This window comes from Quercus suber, unplaced genomic scaffold, assembly GCF_002906115.3.
Source record: "Quercus suber isolate HL8 unplaced genomic scaffold, Cork oak 2.0 scaffold_280, whole genome shotgun sequence".
Taxonomy (NCBI): domain Eukaryota; kingdom Viridiplantae; phylum Streptophyta; class Magnoliopsida; order Fagales; family Fagaceae; genus Quercus; species Quercus suber.
The window spans coordinates 633,228-654,244 of record NW_027069736.1 but is presented as its reverse complement, the minus strand read 5'-3'; the positions used below and the strand labels follow the sequence as shown (position 1 = coordinate 654,244).

The 21,017-nt window shown below is 34.0% G+C and overlaps 2 protein-coding genes and 1 long non-coding RNA gene across 3 annotated transcripts; all 3 read left to right on the top strand.

Annotated features, from left to right (window-relative positions):
- The first annotated feature begins 3,425 nt into the window (after positions 1 to 3,425).
- LOC136071028 (uncharacterized) lies at positions 3,426 to 7,524 on the top strand. Its single transcript, XM_065781842.1, has 5 exons — positions 3,426 to 3,494; positions 3,680 to 4,696; positions 5,717 to 5,859; positions 5,941 to 6,051; positions 6,618 to 7,524. The coding sequence occupies exons 2-5, from the start codon at positions 3,733 to 3,735 to the stop codon at positions 7,197 to 7,199; spliced, it is 1,800 nt and encodes a 599-aa protein (XP_065637914.1). The 5' UTR covers positions 3,426 to 3,494; positions 3,680 to 3,732; the 3' UTR covers positions 7,200 to 7,524.
- Positions 7,525 to 8,750: 1,226 nt separating this feature from the next.
- On the top strand, positions 8,751 to 11,082 carry LOC112031046 (uncharacterized). The gene is made up of 4 exons (XM_024063728.2): positions 8,751 to 9,341; positions 9,780 to 9,925; positions 10,001 to 10,111; positions 10,308 to 11,082. Exons 1-4 carry the CDS (start codon positions 8,804 to 8,806, stop codon positions 10,890 to 10,892), a joined length of 1,380 nt encoding a protein of 459 aa, XP_023919496.1. The 5' UTR covers positions 8,751 to 8,803; the 3' UTR covers positions 10,893 to 11,082.
- Positions 11,083 to 12,922: 1,840 nt separating this feature from the next.
- On the top strand, positions 12,923 to 20,677 carry LOC112031132 (uncharacterized). The gene is made up of 3 exons (XR_010632346.1): positions 12,923 to 13,244; positions 14,580 to 14,927; positions 20,496 to 20,677. It is a non-coding gene; the product is annotated as an uncharacterized LOC112031132 (long non-coding RNA).
- The last annotated feature ends 340 nt before the right edge of the window (positions 20,678 to 21,017 follow it).

Below are 21,017 nucleotides of genomic sequence, written 5' to 3'. Positions count from 1 at the left end.
ATCATTTTACACAGCAAAATGATTTTGCATTTGATTCTTAAAAATAAAAAAAAATAAAAAAAAGTCGAAAACCACATTTTTGACTCTACATTTTCACGCGATTTCTACTTTGGTCCCTATCTTTTATTTTCACCGCTTTTAGTCCCTATTTAGAAAAACGTCTTTCATTTTAATCCTTTCTATCAGTGCCTTAACGGCAAAGTCCTACGTGAAAACAGAATTATTAAAATAATAATAAATTTTTTTATTTTGGCATTAAAAAATGTCATGTTAGCATCTAAATTAAACAAATAATTTATTAATTTTAACTAAATAAAAAAATTAAAAACAGAATTAAAAATAAAAAATCACATGAATTGAGATCTAAGTATGTCTTGAATAAGAATAACAAGAACACAAACTCAAATCTAAGAACACAAACCCAGAAATTAAAATCCTTTTTTTTTTTTTTTTTTGCTAAAAAAACAATCCACAACATCTTTGTTGAAAGGCATGCTCCTTTTCTCGGCCATTGTTACTATAATGACTAGTGGAACCACGAAAAGAATATGGACTTTGTACTAGCACTTTCATGGTCCATTTAATGTTATGAGGGATCAATGGCCTAAAATCCATCTCATCATATCACAAGATGCCATCATTTTACACAGCAAAATGATTTTGCATTTGATTCTTAAAAATAAAAAAAAATAAAAAAAAGTCGAAAACCACATTTTTGACTCTACATTTTCACGCGATTTCTACTTTGGTCCCTATCTTTTATTTTCACCGCTTTTAGTCCCTATTTAGAAAAACGTCTTTCATTTTAATCCTTTCTATCAGTGCCTTAACGGCAAAGTCCTACGTGAAAACAGAATTATTAAAATAATAATAAATTTTTTTATTTTGGCATTAAAAAATGTCATGTTAGCATCTAAATTAAACAAATAATTTATTAATTTTAACTAAATAAAAAAATTAAAAACAGAATTAAAAATAAAAAATCACATGAATTGAGATCTAAGTATGTCTTGAATAAGAATAACAAGAACACAAACTCAAATCTAAGAACACAAACCCAGAAATTAAAATCCAAAAAAAAAAAAAAAAAAACTCAAAATCACCATTTTCTCAAACCCAGCAAAATCATCAAATCCTAAAGTCTCAAAGTACCAAATCAATCCAAAAATACAACGCAACTAATCCAAACTCAGAAAAACTCATTTCAAGCAAGTTGAACCCAGCAAACCCACCTCAAGCAAGTTGGATTTTAATTAAACATAGCCTTACATCAAACCCAAGAACAAGAACAGCAAGACACAACCATCACTTGCTTCTCACCATGGTTACGAACCCATCACCACCAACCAAAATCAACCAACTACTATTATAAACATTGCCACAAGCACCATGAGAGAGAGAGAGAGAGAGAGAAATAGAGATTAGCGAGGTGGAGAGAGGACACATCGGCGGCAAGATTGGCGAGATAGCTCAGGTGGTGAGATTGGCTTCAAGTGGTGAGATTCACTAATCTCTCTCTCTCTCTTTGAAACTCACCAATCACCACCACCAAATAAAAAAAAACTTGATCACCACCATCACCTCAAACCCACTACCCACTTCCACCAACAACCAATCACAATATGTATAAAACTCTCCAATGACCACAATGGGAGGGAAAAAAAAACTTAAAACATGTCTGAAGAAAGAGGCGAGGGTCGAACTCAGTAAGAGAAGAAAGAGGCGATGGGTTTAGCTCTATGGGTTTGGCCGGTGATGGGTTTGACTTTGTGGGTTTGCTGTTGATTTTGTTTAATGTGATCGGTGAGGTTTTCCAGTGATTGGGTTTGCTGGGATCGATGGGTTTAGCTGGTGATTAGGTATGTTGTGATCAGTGGGTTTCGCCTATGATTGGGTTTGGTAGATTTTGTGGTTAAAGATGGTGCTTGGTGGATTTCGCCGGTGATTTTATTTGTTGTAATCGGTGGAGGTGTTGTTGAAGGTGGATCTTTGATTGTTGTTGCTATGGATTGGATTGGTGAGAAGTGAGTGATGGGTTTTTCTGAGTTTGGATTGGTTGTGTTGTATTTTTGGATTGATTTGGTACTTTGGGGCTTTAGGATTTGATGATTTTGTTGGGTTTGAGAAAATGGTGATTTTGAGATTTTTAATTTTTGGATTTGTGTTCTTGTTGTTCTTGTTCAAGACACACTTAAATCTTAATTCATGTGATTTTTGGATTTTAATTCTGTTTTTACTTTTTTTTTTTATTTAGTAAAATAAATAATTTTTTTTTTTTATAATTTAGATGTTGTCGTGGCATTTTTTAATGCCAAAATAAAATTTATTATTATTATTTTAATAGTTCCGTTTGCCACGTAGGATTTTACTGTTAGGGAACTGATGGAAATGACTAAAATGAAAGACATTTTTCTAAATAGGGACTAAAAGAGGTGAAAATAAAAGATATGGACTAAAGTGGGAATTACGTGAAAATGTAAGGACGAAAATGTGGTTTTCGCCAAAAAAAAAAATAAAGACTTTGCATTTCATGACCTTCATATTCCGTCTGGTGTCCCTACTTTTGTGATGAATAGAAGATGAATCATATTAAGAGAAATTTTAATGACACAACAAAATCTCACAACACCCTTGTTTTAATTGTAGCAAGTCATAATCTCATATTTTATTATATTATTTTGATTTGCGAGGGATTGACATCTCAACTATTATGAAAATATAATGACAATTTGTTGCGTCCCTACTTCCTAACACAATTCTAATATTAACTCTAACAATCATTTCCCCTCTTTTTTTTTTTTTTTTTTTTCCTCTAACAATCATGAAGAAACTTTTTCATACAAAGAATATGGGTTTTGGCATGAAAAGCCTAGTAAAGCCCATCAATAAAATAAGGTCTATGAGTCTACATGAGCATTTAATCATTACAAATTAAAATCTTATTCACAGGAAAATGGGTTTAGGATTGTAAAAAGGCCGAAGACCAATGTGAAAAACATGAGCTTCATTTCTATTTAGAATTTGCTTATTTTGATGAAACTGAAATTTTTTTATTGAAAGTAATGTAGATAAAGGTAAAAGTTAACTGAAATAGAATAGTGGAATTCATGAATAGTAACAAAAAATACAGTGAGATCCATAAATAGTAGTAAAAATAAGCTGAATAATAAAATAAGCTGGCAAAAAATAAGTATCCAAACGAAAACTCATTCAATATGTTTGTTAGAACTTAGAACTAAATGGACTGGACTCTTGGAGATAAGCTTGTGTACGTACTTATATAGTTACATATAAAATCATTCAGTCAAAACGAGTCGTTAACTAAAACGACAACCTCGTCGTATCCTTTACTTCACTTGTCCTGAGAGTAAAGTTAAGTTGGATAAAGAGTTAAAGAATAAAGACTGTTTGTCGTGTATGGAAAAGAAAAGAGAGTCAGTTCCTCAGAGCTCTAATTTGAAGCTTTAAGACAAAGTAGTGGTCCTCTCAATCCGGTTAGTCCTCAGCTCGAACTCAAGTGTTCAATTCTTGTTTCTGTTCTTCGTCTTAATTGTCAATGCTAGACTTCTAATGTATTTTATTAGATGTTAATAATTGACTAGCTAAATTTGATCATGAATTTTTTTTAAGGACTCTGCATGAAAGCCATTACATTCTTTACGTGTTTGTAATATTGTAGGTGTTAGATTTCCAAGTATCTTTGCATTTTGATTGAGAAACTTGTTTTTGGTTATGGATTATGACCCGGATGATGCTGGTTCACTCAAATCGGATGGAACTAATTATCTACTATGGTCATATATGATGCGTAATTTCGAGATTGAAGGAGAACTGTGGGACTATATAAGTGGATTAGCGACTCGTCCTGACCCCAAAAATAAAAATTACTTAAACTTGATTAAGCATTGGGAATCTATGAATGCAACAGCACGGTCAATTATCGACTTGCATGTTGATCGTTCCCTTAAGAAACTTTTGGCTAATATAAACTCTGCCAAGGATGCATGGGACTACTTGGCATTGTTGTATGCCCATCATGATGAGTCGAATTTGGCTAAAACGTATCGGTTGGAGAGGGAAATTGAGGCTGTGAAACAAAGTGGTTTTCCCCTTACTGGATTATATTGTTTTTTGCAATGTTATTGGCAGCAATTAGATGAGATGGAGCCAAAGGAATTGAGTGATTTAGAGAGTTACAAGAAATACCGTGAAGAGTCTCGGCTGGTTCAGCTTCTCATGGCTTTACCAGATATATTTGATGAGGATATTAGAAAGTCTATGCTGGAACGTTCCCCTCTACCAACTGTTCCTGAAGCCGTGCGAGAGTTGCTATTTGTGGAGCATAGACTAACATATGATAAATTTTCATCTCTATCATTACATGACAAAGATTTTCCTGCCAAGAAGATGAACAATGATCAGACAAAGAGAAGCTATAGAAGTCAAAAGGGTTCTCCCCAATTTGGTGGATGTCAGCCATCTATCCAGGATCCTATCGAGCAGTCAGACAGATACTATCAGCCATCTTCCTCTTCGTCTAGGCTTGCATCACCCTTGACGCCAGATAACAATCAACCTGCTCTCTCCACTGACCAGTGTGATCTTCATAAATCCATACTTAAGTCTCAACTGCAATCTGAGCTTTCTGGTCAATCTCCACTAGAATGTGGCATATATGTGCCTCCGTTCAGAAGAGGTTTGTGTATTTTCCAGTCACTATAAGCATTTCATTTTCATCTTGGATTTTGTATTTAGTGCATTTATGACTTGCTCAAATTCTTGTCCATCTTACCTATTTCTTTTGACTTATCACTTTAGATGATGTTGATGGTGCTTATTAATCCTTAAAAGTTGGTAAAATTTATATCTTTCGACATCGAATTCTTTTACTCCATTTAATGATCTGTTGATTGTATCTGCAAATATATTAATCTTCTAGTAGCTAATGAACGTAAAAGCATTGATTTGGTGTTTTCCATTTGCCCAATAGAATTATCATATTGGATCTTTATAGCATGAAATTGATAGCAATTAACAAATTGATAGCTGACGTTGTGTTCTTGAGCATCAGAATGTCATTCTGCTCCTTTTTTTACTTGAATTTTCACTTCTTTGTTCTTTCTTTTGTTATTGCCTCTCAAGATTGAAACTGCTTCTAGTTGTCACTTATAGAACATTGTTGTGAGTAATGCGGATGGCACACCATTTGTCACAGTGGATGGAAGAATTACTGGACTGTGGGGCACCCATATCAACCAAGAACCATTGAAGCCATAGAATTTCAGAAGTAGTGACAACGAAGGCTCGGTACTCAGCCTTTGTGCTGGAGCGGGCAACGACAAATTGTTTATGTTTGAATCATTTTATGAAATTTCAAATAAATGTGAATGACCTTTTAGGATTCTATAAAAGTGAGAATTTTGTACATTGGGTACGACCTTTTAAAAGTAAGGCTTTCCTTCCTAGTGGCAAGAAAGAATTAAGAGATTCTAATAGAGCATAATGACTAGAGAGAGGTCGTAACTTAAATCATCGATTGTTATCAGTTCTCCTAATCTCATGTTGTTGGACATTGATTCCTATTATAATGTGTTATTTTAATGAATTTCATTCACTATATTTAATGGTCCCATCTAACTCAGAATTTCAATGTTGCTATGTTGGAGTCTTTTGTTATTATTGATATGAATTTCTAAAAAAACTCTGTTTGTGGCAGAGAGAAATAGTTTGAGCATGGTTTCAAGTAGAGTGAAAATTCTGAGTTACAATGTGTGGTTCGGAGATTTGGAGATACATAATAGGATGGAGGCTCTTGGTGAACTTATTCAATTGCATTCTCCTGATGTCATTTGTTTCCAGGTGTGCCATTTTGGCTTCATCTTGTAGGTCGTTTCCAATTAACTATTCATCATATTTATGACCAGAATATATGCCGCACAGGAGGTTACACTTGATATGTATGACATTTTTAAGGTATCAAGCTGGTGGAACACATATAATTGCTCAGTTTCACATCAAATGGCCAGTACAAGAAGATATTTCTGCATGCAGGTAAGATATTGTGCATCCTTTGCAATTTAGGTTGGCCAACATAGTTGCAATGCAAGTATGTAGAAACCATGGGAGGTTACTTAGTGGAGGGATACTGCAGTCTGTTGGATAAATCAGGTTCTTTTGTTCGGTTCTCTTTCTCTTTTAGTTAGGTCTTTCTAGAATTATTTTCCATGAAAGTACATTGGGGTAGGGGGCATTTTGGTGTTAACAGTATAATATGTCTTCTTGCTGTGTATAATGCTCACAGAAAAATATAGAAAATTAATACGGCCGCTACGGCGGTACCCAATTCTTGAGAAATCCACTCATCTTCTCAAATGATTAATTTCACATATTTTTATTATATTTGACCTTTTAAGGTGGTAAAGCCCATAATGTGATTGTTTCTGTGAATTTCTTTTATCCTATAAATTTTATCTTGCTTCTATAGTGCACTCTCTTTCGGGCTACTTGTCTCAGGATGTGTTATTTGGGATATGATTTTTCTGCATGTCAAATAATTTGTTACTTCAATGTTCATATTTAAGGTAGTGTTGGAGCCTAACTTGATTTGTCAATTGCAGTTGAGCAAACTTCCAGTAAAATCCTTCAGCTGCAAACCGTTCAGCAATTCTACAATGCTGAGAGAACTGTGCATGGCTGAGATTGAAGTGAGGGGGAAATTGTTGATTGTAGCCACAAGCCATCTTGAGAGCCCCTGCCCTGCCCCTCCTAAATGGGATCAAATGCACAGTGAGGAACGTATAGCTCAGGCAAAGGAGGCTGTTAACCTTCTTAAGAAATTTCCAAATGTGGTCTTTTGTGGTGACATGAATTGGGATGAAAATTTGGATGGAAAGTTTCCTTTATCTGATGGATGGATTGATGCCTGGGCAGATTTGAGGCCCGGTGAAAATGGATGGACATATGATACTGTGTCTAATCCAATGCTCTCTTCTAACCGGCCTTTGCAAAAGCGGCCAGATAGATTTATTTGCAATCTGTGTGATTTCAAATTAAGTGCAATCGACATGATAGGAATGGAGGCTATACCTGGAGTGTCATATAAGAAGGGGAAGAAGGTAAGAAAAGGGTTCCAAAAGTCGATGCTTCCTGTATTGCCTAGTGGTCATTATGGCTTGCTCTTAGGGGTTAATGTCCAGTAAATTATTGTCTTGGCATGATAACACTTTTAAAAGTGTTTGAGTGTTTCCATTTCCCCTCCAAAAAAAGAAAGAAAGAGATTGTAGGTGTGTCGTTACGACTGTGCCCACCATCCTGCAAACTCTTGTATTATATTGATGTTTACTGCTTCTGTAATCCTGTGATGCTCCTTAATTGTTGTGTGAAATTTCTGTTTTACTTTAAAAAAAGTTTGGTTTGTATTGTAAGGCTTATGATGTTTAGAAGTTTACGCTGGTGTACTGTCATATTGGTATGGTAAATGATTGTTACATTGGTGTTGATAACACTAATGCCGCACCACTACTAGTCTAATGCTACGTTATGTAACTGTAGTTGCATTTCTTTTCCTCTTTGTATTATAAATGGTGTTGAATGCGTGTGTTTTTTACTATGACTTGTCTTTGTCAACTATATAAAATTAATTTGGATCGACCGAGATTTCAGTCGATCTTGAATTGCAACGATCTTGAATTGCAAATTTTGAAGAATTAGGCTCATTATGTCATTTGTTTTAGTCCTAATGTGTGCTACACTTGCTAAACTTTACTAGTCGCAAACCCACGCAATGTGTGGGAATAAATAATTATTTTGTATTGTAATATAAAGAATAATTTTATCTCTAAAAATTTTTGAATATAATTTGTTCTCCATAAAAATTAAACAACTTCCATTCGGTTCAATTAGGTCTATTTTAGTTCATCCTGCAAACTCTTGTATTATATTGATGTGTACAGCTTCTATAATCCTGTGATGCTCCTGTATTGTTGTATGAAGTTTCTGTATTACTTCAAAAAAAGTTTGGTTTTGTATTGTAAGGCTTATGAAGTTTAGAAGTTTATGCCGGTATACTGTCATGTTGGCATGGGAAATGACTGTTACAGTGTGTTGATAACTATTGCCGCACAACTACTAGTCTAATGCTACGTTATGTAACTGTAGCTGTATTTCTTTTCCTCTTTGTATTATAAATGGTGCTGAATGCATGTATTTTTTTTCTATGACTTGTTTTTGTCAACTATATAAAATTAATTTGGATCCACCGAGAATTAATCTCGATTGATCTAGGATCGCAGATTTTGAAGAATTAGGCTCATTATGTCATTTGTTTTAGTCCTAATGTGTGCCACACTTGTTAGACTATACGAGGACACATTAGAGAAGACCAAAACAAGAGAGAAAAAACACTTTCGTGGGGATGAAAAAAAGGGATTAAAATTTTGCTATGAGCCAAGATCGAATAGTTTCTAATACCATGTTGAAATTTAAAGGAGTTCATTGCACATAATAAAATATAAATAAACCCATATGAGCTATCCCTTGAACCTCGTATGGTCGTACTAATGTTCAATTGAAAAAGAAAAAGAAAAGAAAAACATGAGTTCAAAATAAATGGTGGACTTCTATCCAAAAAAAAAAAAAAAATAGCGGACTAGTTTTGCATTTCCCAATCTAAAACGACTAATCGTTCACTGCAAACGACAAGTTCAATCAAATCACAACTAGTACAGGTGTACAGCAAAGAAGCACAGCACATCACAGCACAGCCCAGCACAGAGTTACAGCAAAAGCGGCAAGCCAATTTTGAATGGCAATCCCAAAGCTTATGATTAGTGCCCCATTCACGTTCCCGTCTCTTCTTCTACATCACAAGCCAATAAACCCTAGAAAAACCTCTCCTCTCTTTTCATTTCTAACAATGTCGTCTTCTTCTTCTTCTTCTTCTTGGACCTGCAAAAAGTGCACTTTCATCAACCCCACTTCTCAAAATCAAAAACCCACTTGCGAAATCTGCTTAACTCCTTTTTCTTCATCATCGCCACCTCCTTCTCCTTCAGCCCCTAAATGGTCATGCAAGGCCTGCACTTTCTTGAACCCTTACAAGATCGGAAGCTGTGAGGTCTGTGGCACGAGGGCCTCTGTGTCTTCCTTGTCCAGCTTTGAGGATTTGAAAGAAATTGATTTTGATGATGAGGGTTTGGATTCTGGGGTGGGGTCAGTTTTCTTGCCCCTGCAGCGTTGCAACAAGAGGAAGGCGCGGGACCCAGTTGTGGTTGATGAAGATCGTGCTGAATTTGGTGGGTTTAGGGGGATCAAGGCTTCCAATAAGGCCGAGGCTGTGCTGGGTGAGTTTTGATTATCTTTGGTTTGAGAAAGTTTGGATTTTTTTTTTGGCTTGTGGGTTTAATTGGGTTTGCTTTGTTTAGTGCTTCTATGGCACAAATGTGGATTTTTGAACTGGGTGGAGGAGTCCAATATGGCTGTGACTGGGTAGTGTGGCTTTTGGTAATCTAAGGTTTTAAAGGTTGGATTTTTGTGCATTGGCTTGTGGGTTTTAATGAACTTGCGTTGTTTTATGCTCTAATGGAGTAATGGTGTAAATATGGATTTTTGGCCCTGTTGTGGCTGATCAGGATTGTGTTAAATTAGACTGGAGTCATCATGTGTTGTTAACTTTATATCAAGTAATTTATATTTGCAATTGTTCTTTAAATTCTCGCATTCAAACTCAATCTAGGGGTTTTTAGTTGCACATTATGAAAGACTAGTTAAATGTGTGGCAGAGGAAACTGGTAAAGGAACCATACCGAGTTCATTGAAGATTTTAAGCTATAATGTTTGGTTTCGAGAAGACCTGGAAATGCATAAGAGGATGAAAGCCCTTGGTGACCTTATCCAACTGCATTCCCCAGAACTCATCTGTTTTCAGGCAATCTCTCTCTCTATCATCCCTTCTCATTTGGTTAGCTTTGTACATCTTGCTTATGGTCACTTTGCTCTGCAGGAGGTTACTCCTAATATATATGATATTTTCTGCCATTCCAGCTGGTGGAAGGTATATCATTGCTCAGTTTCAACTGAGATGGCAAACTCAAGACCTTACTTTTGCATGCTGGTAATATTTTGATTACTACTTAAAGTGTAAAAGTTCACATTTTTATGTTGATTTATCATACTTTTAGGCATGATAGATGGATCCGATGTTTGGATCACCTCCTGGTAAGTCATTGTTGATTTAGCAAGTTGCATGATTCATTTAATTGATGAGTATGTGGTATTAATATGTGATGTGTCAATTAAATGATATGCAGTTAAGCAAACTGCCCGTGAAATCCTTCATCTGTAAACCCTTTACCAATTCTATAATGGGGAGAGAACTATCTGTTGCTGAGGTTGAAGTCCAGAGGGGCAAGACTTTTGTTGTTGCTACTAGTCATCTTGAGAGTCCCTGCCCAGCACCCCCGAAATGGGATCAGATGTACAGCAAGGAACGTGTAGAGCAGGCAAAGGAGGCAATCAACTTTCTTAAAAAGAATCCAAATGTCGTTTATGGTGGTGACATGAATTGGGATGACAAGTTAGATGGTCAGTTTCCTTTTCCTGATGGTTGGGTTGATGCATGGCAAGAGTTAAGGCCAGGGGAAAATGGATGGACATATGATACCAAGTCCAACCAGATGTTGTCTGGTAACCGTACATTACAAAAACGGCTTGATCGATTTATTTGTAATCTGCGTGATTTCAAGATCAGTGGAATTGACATGATTGGGATGGATGCAATACCAGGCCTGTCATATAGCAAGGAGAAGAAAGTGAGGAAGGAGGTCAAGAAGCTGGAGCTTCCCGTTCTGCCTAGTGATCATTATGGCTTGCTTTTGACAATCTCTAGCCTGTAATGTGTTTTTGGTTTTTGTAAATGGTGAAGCTTTGTTAACTAATGATGCTTTCTAGGCAGTGCCTCTGTGCATGCTTTTGCATGCAATTTTGTAGAGTTACAGATTAAATGATGTAAATGAGGGGCATCTTGCTTTGCTTTTTGTATGCAAACCTTTTGATAAAATGATATACTTTCAGATGCACTGCTAATTACTGGAATGCTAATTGACTATTTTGTCATGTCATCGCTAACTTCTAGTCATAGATTTTTCCAGAACCTTCTTGGATGTCTTCTCAGGAAGATTTGCTTTTCTAGTAATTTTGAAATGTGGCTGCTTAGCTGAGTGGGGTGGAACCTAGCAACGTTGCTGGGTTGGTCAGAAAGGTGATTAGTGAGGTGAACTAGTGGCTTTATGATCACTGCTGCTAGGTCCGGCCCATCTTGGCATAATTGAGTATCTTGCATGTCGTAAGTTAACATGTATGTTGGAGCTTTGTAATTGTCTTCTGTTTGACTGTCTGGAACTAGCTGATTTCTTGTTGTAAGTTTGCACATTACACTGGCTGCAAATGGGAAAATAGAGGGAGAGGGGGCTTGGTATTTTCTGCAACTAGATAAAGGTGTAGAAAATATTCAAGGGGGAAATAAAAGAGGTGAAATTTTCATCTTATATCTTTTGGTTAGAAGAATAACAAAGACAGACACGACAATGTGCTTGCCAAAACAATCAAAACATAGGTTTTTATTATTATCAACAAGTGGTGTAGTGATGCAGGGGCGTCTATATCATGAAGTTTTAATTGTAATCTAAATCGACAACCAGCAGTAATTTCATGTATGCAGCATTTAGAAGGGCAGAAAATACAGCAACGTTAGTGGATATTCTTCAGTGCAGCAGCTGAATTGAGTCGTGTTTTAGTGTCATGTTAGTGTTTTCGTTGTAGTTTAGTTGATTTTAACAAGTAGTTGTAGTTTAGTTGATTGCAACAATTAGTGCACATGAATGTATTAGGTAATGTGTCTGTTAACTGTAACTAATTCTGTTACAGTAGGAACCACTTAGCAAAGCTTGGTGCTTGTGTAGCTAGTAGTGTAAGTACCTGAAACGTCAATTGTAAATTAGTTTTTGTTGATGAATAAGAATTTCCCTTTGCCTTTAGTGCTAAATTTCAGAGATAAGTTCTTTGGGCAGAGGTTTGTCCACCTATAGCTATAAGCCACTCTAATCAACTCTCATTTCTTTCTAAACCCCAAGTCTAAACACATACCCCTTATCTACCTGCATCATGTAGCCATAACAATAAGTTAACAAGTTTTGTCATAGGCCAGAGATGATGATGCAAGAACATAGGAAATATCCTTTGTTGTAGTTCTTATTTTCATTTGCTAGGACAGCAACGGGTAATTGGCTAATATCAATGGTATTTGCAGCAGGCTTTATACCGTGTTTTTATTTATTCAGCTACTGAGATGTAGGAGCTTCTAGGCTAACATAGTCATAGAGGATTCTGCAGAGTGCATCTTCATGCCTGGCCTTTGTGAGAAAGGAAAAATGTTGATGCTGAACGGCCAATACAGTCCATGTGTTCGATGTCTACAAACACTGTTACAAGATATCTGTCCTCAAGTTCATAATTTGGAACACCAGATGTTTACGTCCATGTTGTTAACATGGGCCTGCAAGACAGTATTAAAGGCAAACACTCGTAGAAATTTCACAAGTTTGTAATGTTATATACTCAGGTGCAATACTTAGTGCCCTTTTTTTTTTTTTTTTGGGACTTAGTGCCCGTTTGTTTGCATTTTTTAAGTGCAAGAACTGCTTTTTCAAACCACTTTTTCATTCTGCCTGTTTGGTAAGACATTTTCATCCAGGTTTTTCAAAAACGTTACTTTTTGAAATGTGAAGAGAACGTGCATCTCTTAAATGGAGCTCACAGGAGCATTTTCATAAAGCCCTAACGTGTTGAGAAATCAAGCTGTTGGGTTATTAGTCAGTTACCAAATTGCCCATCACTTTTACTTAAAACTCTAACTTTACCCTTTGATAAATCAACAATCCTTCACGCCATATCCCTCATTCCTCTCATCTCTCTGCTCTGCCTTTTGCCCTCAGCTCACTCACGCCATCCTCTCTTCTCTTTGCTCTTCCCTCTCCGTGCTGCTACAAGCCTCTCCATGGTCAAAGTCTTTCTTGCCTTTGTCATCCGTTGAATCTTCTTCCTTTTCTTCTTCAACGCGCATCCCTCTGTATATTTTTTTTAAAATTTTATTTATGTCTATATATCTGATTTGAGAAAAACATTTTGAAGGTAGAGTTTTTGATCAACAAAATACCAAGCAACATTGATCTGCTACTAAAATCCACCAGGTACCACCAGAGATTTTGAAATATTTGTTGAAAATTTTTCAAATTTGTGCATGCTTTATTTGTTCTTGCTAATGATCTATTTGTTCTCTTTTGGGTACTGAAAAAATTTGTGGGTACATGCTTTGTATTTTTTTTTTCTTTTGTGGATGCTCTGTCTTTACATGTTCTGTATATTTTCATGTTCAAGTCACCTTTTAATTTATGACAAAAAAATCGTCCAAACTCCCTTTCTCTGTTCAAGTCATTTTGGATTGAGATTCGATTTTTTAAGTTTAGCATGATTTGGGTCTTCTTTGGAATTGGGTATTTTAGTTTTTGTTTTAGGTTTGATTTCTTTGGAATTGGAATTGGGTATTTTAGTTCCCGTGGGGCAGTACAGATGGTAGGATACCTTATAAATTAAGAGAACCTGTAATAGGGAACTTTATAAAGCTTCCTTTTCCTGAAGTTAACTTGATAGACATACAAGGAATTTTAGTTCATCAACTTGCTTGAGCTTTCTTATGTTTAGATTGAGGTAGCAAGATAGTTGTTTGAACAATATATTCTCTGTGCTAGAGTTTTTGAAGGCAACCTTAAGAGGTTTCAGTTGGGTTTAATTAGGGGCAAAGATGCTAATTGAATTGTCTAATAAGTTACCATAGACAAAATCCTAAGCAGCTAACAAATACTAGTGGCGTTAGTGGCATTGTGAAATTCTGCAATTCGAAGCTCTGGCAACTATGCATTATTAGGTATAGTTCCTCATATGTTTATTTTACTTGCATAGAGTCTTTAGATTTCCTATCTGACATGCTTGGATGTGAAGGAGTAGGTTGGAAAATACTTGTCCTTTGGCAGAAGAGTTTATTATTGAAGCTGTATGGTTGTGTAGAAACACTAAAAAAAGACATAGCAATAGCAATAGCGTGAGAAAGAGAGAGAGAGTTTTGTGAAGAGAAATAGTTCCTATGTTTTCTAAACATTCATTAGATGGCTTCATGTTTTTGCTTGGCTTGTTTACATGCCTTAAATATTGCCTCTAATTTTATTTGTTTGTGCATGTTAGTTACCACAAAAAATCAGTCCCAGAATGCCAGCTATGTAGTATTTTTCTGAGTTGTTCTTGTTCATGCAAGATTGCACTTTCTATCTAGGTATTTCATTCTATTATTCTGTGCTTCTTACAGCTTTTTCATTGACCTTCTAGAAAGACTTGGCCAGTACTCCTAATTCTATTATTCTTTTTCAGCTCTTTTTTGTGTGTGTGTGTGTGTGGATTTATTAGATCATGTTTGTAACTAGTTCACTAGATTGGAATATTATGAATTCTATTTTTTGCATTTCACTCTATAGATTGGTAAAAACACTACTTCCAACTCCGACGCAAACAAAACAAGAGCATTATGGGGAGATCCAAGTTGGAAAACTACCTTTTGTAACCTTTGTGTGGAAGAGATTGAAGCTGGGAATAAAGGAATCTTTGCTGCCTTAAGTGCCAAAGGTTGGAGCAATTTGGTAATCAAATTTTGTGATGAGATTGATCTAAACTATGATAAGGAACAATTAAAATGTAGGTGGGATGTATTAAAAACAGATTGGAGAGTGTGGGAAAAATTGAAGGGTCTTGACACAAATTTAGGTTGGGATGCAGTGGAGGGAACAATTGATGTTATTGATGATTGGTGGGACATGAAGTTGAAGGTGAGTTGAGTATTTTATTAACTAGCCGCAGACCCGCGCATTGCACATGATAAATTTGTTTATGATAGTGTTATTATTATATATTATTAATGATTAATATTTTTCTGTGCATTACTACTCAAGCTGCATTATATATGTATGATCAATATATTGCTGGATTCATGGTGATTGGAGGTTTTGGTGATAGAATTAATTGTGTATTATTAGAGATTAGTATTTGGAATAGAATGTGAAAATTTTATTCGTTGGACATACTTGAAGAAACAATCTAGCTTTTGAACTTGCAATTTAATAGATAATTCATAATCAACTGGTAGAAAATATGAACAACCTACACAACCAAAAGATAATATAAAATATATTTTAGCATAGCCTTTTCATTTTATTTATAATTGAGAATTAGACATTCTTGAATAAACAATCCAACTTAAAAACATGCAAATTAACAGGTAACCTGTGAGCAACAGGTGGGTAAAATAGTAATTAAAATGATGACAGGTGTCCACATCATTGAACACCAAGAACTTTTTTTTTAATGAATGAACTCAAACACTTGTGTGGAAATACACACAATCAAAAAGATCTAATATTTTATGTTTTGAGGTGCATTGATTTTGCTGTCATCTATTTATAGTGTCTTCTTGGTTGTTAAGTAAGTTCATACAAGAAACATGAAGAGCATTTTTTTAAGACTATTTGGACAATCCTGCCTTATGCAGTTCCATTATAAATGAAACAATCAAAAGATAAGACCTAACCCAAATACTTAAACCAACCTCATTTTTTAGATCAACATCGTTTTTTTTTTTTTTTTTTTTCAACAATTGGTATCATAGCCTACTTCAATATCATGATTGTATAACATGTTGATTGGGTTTTAGAATGAAAGCAAATTGTTTTCATGGTGTTTCAATTTTCTCAGTAATTTTTCTACATAATTGTGTTTATCATGGTCTTTGGTTTAGACATGATTTGACATTCATGGTTTCAATTTTAAGTCACTGTGCAAGTGTTTTTATTTTGTGCTAAGATTATTTTTTTAAATCGAGATTTATAAGGCTTAAATCTCTCTCCCCACCTAAGATGTATCGGGATGGGATTATAATGACATGCCATCTTTTATTCATCCTAGAAATATGGGTAGGTCTGATTTACTAACCATTATTATAGTAAAAAATCTGGTTGGGTCTATAAAATATCGTTGCAAGTTTCAACTTCCCATTAACTAAGTAATTAACTTAAAATACGTCTGGGAAGTTGATGCTCCTATTAAAATACGTCTTTCAAGAAGAGCAAAACATTATAGTAAACATTTTATGCATCCTATTAATCTAGGTAGTTCTTACTTGCAAGTTTCAACTTCCCATTAAATATGTAATTAACTTGAAGGACATATTGTAAAATGTTTTGATCCTTTAGTTAATTACATACTTCAAAAAATTAGTTCTTAGTTTCAAATTGGTTATTAAAAAAAAAGAGCAAATTAGTTCTTAAGTTCAAACATTTTATAAATTACGTCTTTAGTTCTTTTTTGATCAATACATTTTTCACATATTTTCAATACGTCTTTCCTATTTAATATCTGAAGTTGAAAGCATGCAATTAACTAACGAAAAAATATTTTTAATTAATTTTATAGATCATTTTTATGTGAGAATAATATATTTTTAATGGCAATTTTTTAATGAAATTGGAGGGAAGACCTAAATTGCAGTCAATTTTTTATTGGCAGTATCTCAATAGGAATATGTAAATTTAGATTTTGACAGTTTTTAAACTACTATTGCATGCTATTCAATCAAAGGCATTTGTAAAAATTTTCATGCCCAAGCCAGTGATAATTGAATGATTACTCTTTATGTACTCATATCATAAAGGCATCTATGGAAAACTCTGATTAGATAAGCTGCATTTACTTAAGAACTTCTCCACTATTAGATTTGGTCACATGTATTTGGAAGTATACTAAAAATATGTTAAATGATTTAAATTCTTATATCATTTTTATTCATTCTTGCATTACATTTTTTTTCTTATTTATTTATTGGTGATTCACAAGTGTCATAGATAGATTCAGAGCTATTACCACTATGGAGGCAGAAGTGGCAGTATTTTAGATTAAAAAAACATATATATGAGCGATTTGGGCTTGATACAATTGCACCTACTAAAAACATATTACTTCTCCTTTTTTCAGTGTATTGCTTAATGAGTTGCTTTGCTAGGAAATTCCATTGTCAACCGAATAGTTTATGTAACCAAAGGAATTATCCAAAAGAAATAGGACATTGTTGAATGAGTTGCTTTGCTGGGAAATTCCATTGTAAATAAAGTTGGAGTTGTTTCTTCAAGTATGTCCAATTCTCAATTATAAATAAAATGAAAAGGATATGCTAACATATTTTATATTATTTTTCGGTATGCTAAAATATTTTTATGCTATCTTTGGGTTGTGTAGGATGTTCAGTTTTTCTACCAATTTATCACAGATTATCTATTAAATTGCAAGTTCAAAAGCTGGAATATTTCTTTAGGTATCACTAAATGTTAGTTGTAAATAAAATGAAATGTTANTAGTTCTTACTTGCAAGTTTCAACTTCTCATTAAATATGTAATTAACTTGAAGGACATATTGTAAAATGTTTTGATCCTTTAGTTAATTACATACTTCAAAAAATTAGTTCTTAGTTTCAAATTGGTTATTAAAAAAAAAGAGCAAATTAGTTCTTAAGTTCAAACATTTTATAAATTACGTCTTTAGTTCTTTTTTGATCAATACATTTTTCACATATTTTCAATACGTCTTTCCTATTTAATATCTGAAGTTGAAAGCATGCAATTAACTAACGAAAAAATATTTTTAATTAATTTTATAGATCATTTTTATGTGAGAATAATATATTTTTAATGGCAATTTTTTAATGAAATTGGAGGGAAGACCTAAATTGCAGTCAATTTTTTATTGGCAGTATCTCAATAGGAATATGTAAATTTAGATTTTGACAGTTTTTAAACTACTATTGCATGCTATTCAATCAAAGGCATTTGTAATAATTTTCATGCCCAAGCCAGTGATAATTGAATGATTACTCTTTATGTACTCATATCATAAAGGCATCTATGGAAAACTCTGATTAGATAAGCTGCATTTACTTAAGAACTTCTCCACTATTAGATTTGGTCACATGTATTTGGAAGTATACTAAAAATATGTTAAATGATTTAAATTCTTATATCATTTTTATTCATTCTTGCATTACATTTTTTTTCTTATTTATTTATTGGTGATTCACAAGTGTCATAGATAGATTCAGAGCTATTACCACTATGGAGGCAGAAGTGGCAGTATTTTAGATTAAAAAAACATATATATGAGCGATTTGGGCTTGATACAATTGCACCTACTAAAAACATATTACTTCTCCTTTTTTCAGTGTATTGCTTAATGAGTTGCTTTGCTAGGAAATTCCATTGTCAACCGAATAGTTTATGTAACCAAAGGAATTATCCAAAAGAAATAGGACATTGTTGAATGAGTTGCTTTGCTGGGAAATTCCATTGTAAATAAAGTTGGAGTTGTTTCTTCAAGTATGTCCAATTCTCAATTATAAATAAAATGAAAAGGATATGCTAACATATTTTATATTATTTTTCGGTATGCTAAAATAATTTTTATGCTATCTTTGGGTTGTGTAGGATGTTCAGTTTTTCTACCAATTTATCACAGATTATCTATTAAATTGCAAGTTCAAAAGCTGGAATATTTCTTTAGGTATCACTAAATGTTAGTTGTAAATAAAATGAAATGTTTTACTAAAATAGTTCTCATATTATTTTTGGTGGTGTAAGCTGTTCATATTATCCACCACTTATTTGAAATGATTTTAGGTGGGTGTAATCAAATGGCTTTCTACAATTAAGACAACATTTAATGAAGAGATACCGCTACATCTAGAATTGTTTCAAAGACACAAATCAGAGCTTAAATCTCTATGAGATTGAATATATGTCATTGATCAGTGAAATGGGCAGCTTAGGAGAGTATAAAAGTTAATGGGGATAAAATATTGCAAAAGATAGGGTTCTCAAGTTGTCTTTCTTGGGTTCATAAATTTTGAATTGTAGAAGGAAAAAAAAACAAAAGAAAAAGGATGGCATATAGAGCATGTAGGTGAGAATTCAGGGCAGTGTAAAATAGGCAGTGGAAGCTTTTAACACAAAGTGAAAGAGTAAAAACAGAGGGAGATTAAAACCAAAAACAGAGAGAGATTGAAAAGAGCAGAAGCAAACACCACAACACTATACTAAGAAATCAAAGTCACACTAAGTCGTTGGAATCACATAGAATTAAAAACCCAGCAATTTTCAAAAAACTCAAAATGAACGGACCCAAAAGAGGTAGAGCACCAATTAAAAAACCCAGCAATCAAAAATTCAACACCCAAACAAAGAGGCGGTAAACAATCAGCCACACCATAGCAGCCTTATAAATCTCAATTAAAAAACACAATCTTAGCACAAAATAAAAACGCTTGCACAATGACTTATAATCAAAACCATGAATATCAAACCATGTCTAAACCAAAGACCATGATAAACACAATTATGCAGAAAAATTACTACAAAAAATTGAAACACCAGGAAAACATTTGCTTTGATTCTAAAACCCAATCAACATATTATACAATCATGATATTGAAGTAGGCACTGACACAAATTGTTGGAAAACAGCGGAAGCAAACACCACAGCACTACGCTAAGAAATCAAAGTCATACTAAGTCATTGGAATCACATAGAATTAAAAAATAAAAAAACCCAGCAATAAAAAAACTATGAACAGACCCAAAGAGGTAAAACTCCAATTTAAAAACGCAGCAATCAAAAATTCAACACCCTATGAAAGAGGCAGTAAACAATCATCCACACCACAGCACGAAAAAGGTAGTAAAAAGAGAAAAATAAATAAATAAAGCAAAAGAATGGACTACAAAAGAAACTGGGATTTAGAGATACCTCAACCGAATCATCCAGCCTCTGTCAGTATTTATATAGTAGTGTGAGGAGAGGAAGATAGGAAGGAAGGAAGACAGAGAGGCCATCGTTAAAAGGGAGAGAGGCAGGCGTGAATTAAATGTGAAACCGTAGAACAAAGTGGGGAAGGGGAAAGAACTAAAACGTAGGGAGAGGAAATTGAAACCGTGCAGGAAAACAAAAAGTTGAAACCGTGAAAACAGAGGGTTTTAAAAGGTTTCAGTTGAAAAGACTTTGGGTTTGGGCTTTATGGTGGAATTAAATGTATAAGAAGTGGGCTTTATGGTAGAGATAGGGCTGTAAAATATTTTATATTTATTAGTATTTTAAAATTGATAAAAACTATTTTAAAATTGTAGGAAAAATTTAGAAAAGATGATGGAAATGACATGACTGCTGATGTAGCTCAACGTGAGCGTAGCAACATTAAATGCTACACTTCAGCTTTTAGTAATATATAGATAGATATGTAGTTAGTTTGAAATAATTATGTATATTATTGTAATATGAGTGAAATGACAATTACATTTTGTAGGAAGTACCCAAAGCTTCAAAATTTGGACATAAAGGTCTACAGAATCTACAACAACTTGATAGAATGTTTAGGGATCTTGCAGAAACTGAAGCAGAACTCATGTAGTACAATTTTTGACATTTTTATGCAGTATAATTTAAACTTGGATTATTGGTATGTATTTTAGCACCTTTTTACATTTTCATTTTGTGTTTCATGATGATGAAAATTATTTAGATTTAATTAATATTGATAAAAAAAAGTCATTAATGGTAATAACAAAGAATTATGACACTAAAAAGAACTAAACACAAACATTATTAAAATAATACCAATAATATATTATTATTATTGTTATTGTTATTGTGCGGGTCGCAAATGAGGCCAATGGGCTCAACCCCACTTGGGCTCACAACTTATTTGTTTGTTGGGCTGAATTTCCTACTATGGGTAGTTATATAACCAAGGACTCACTGAGATCACTTTTCTCCTTCTCGGCAACACAATCTTTCCTTCCAACTCCTCTCAGACTCTATTTTTCTT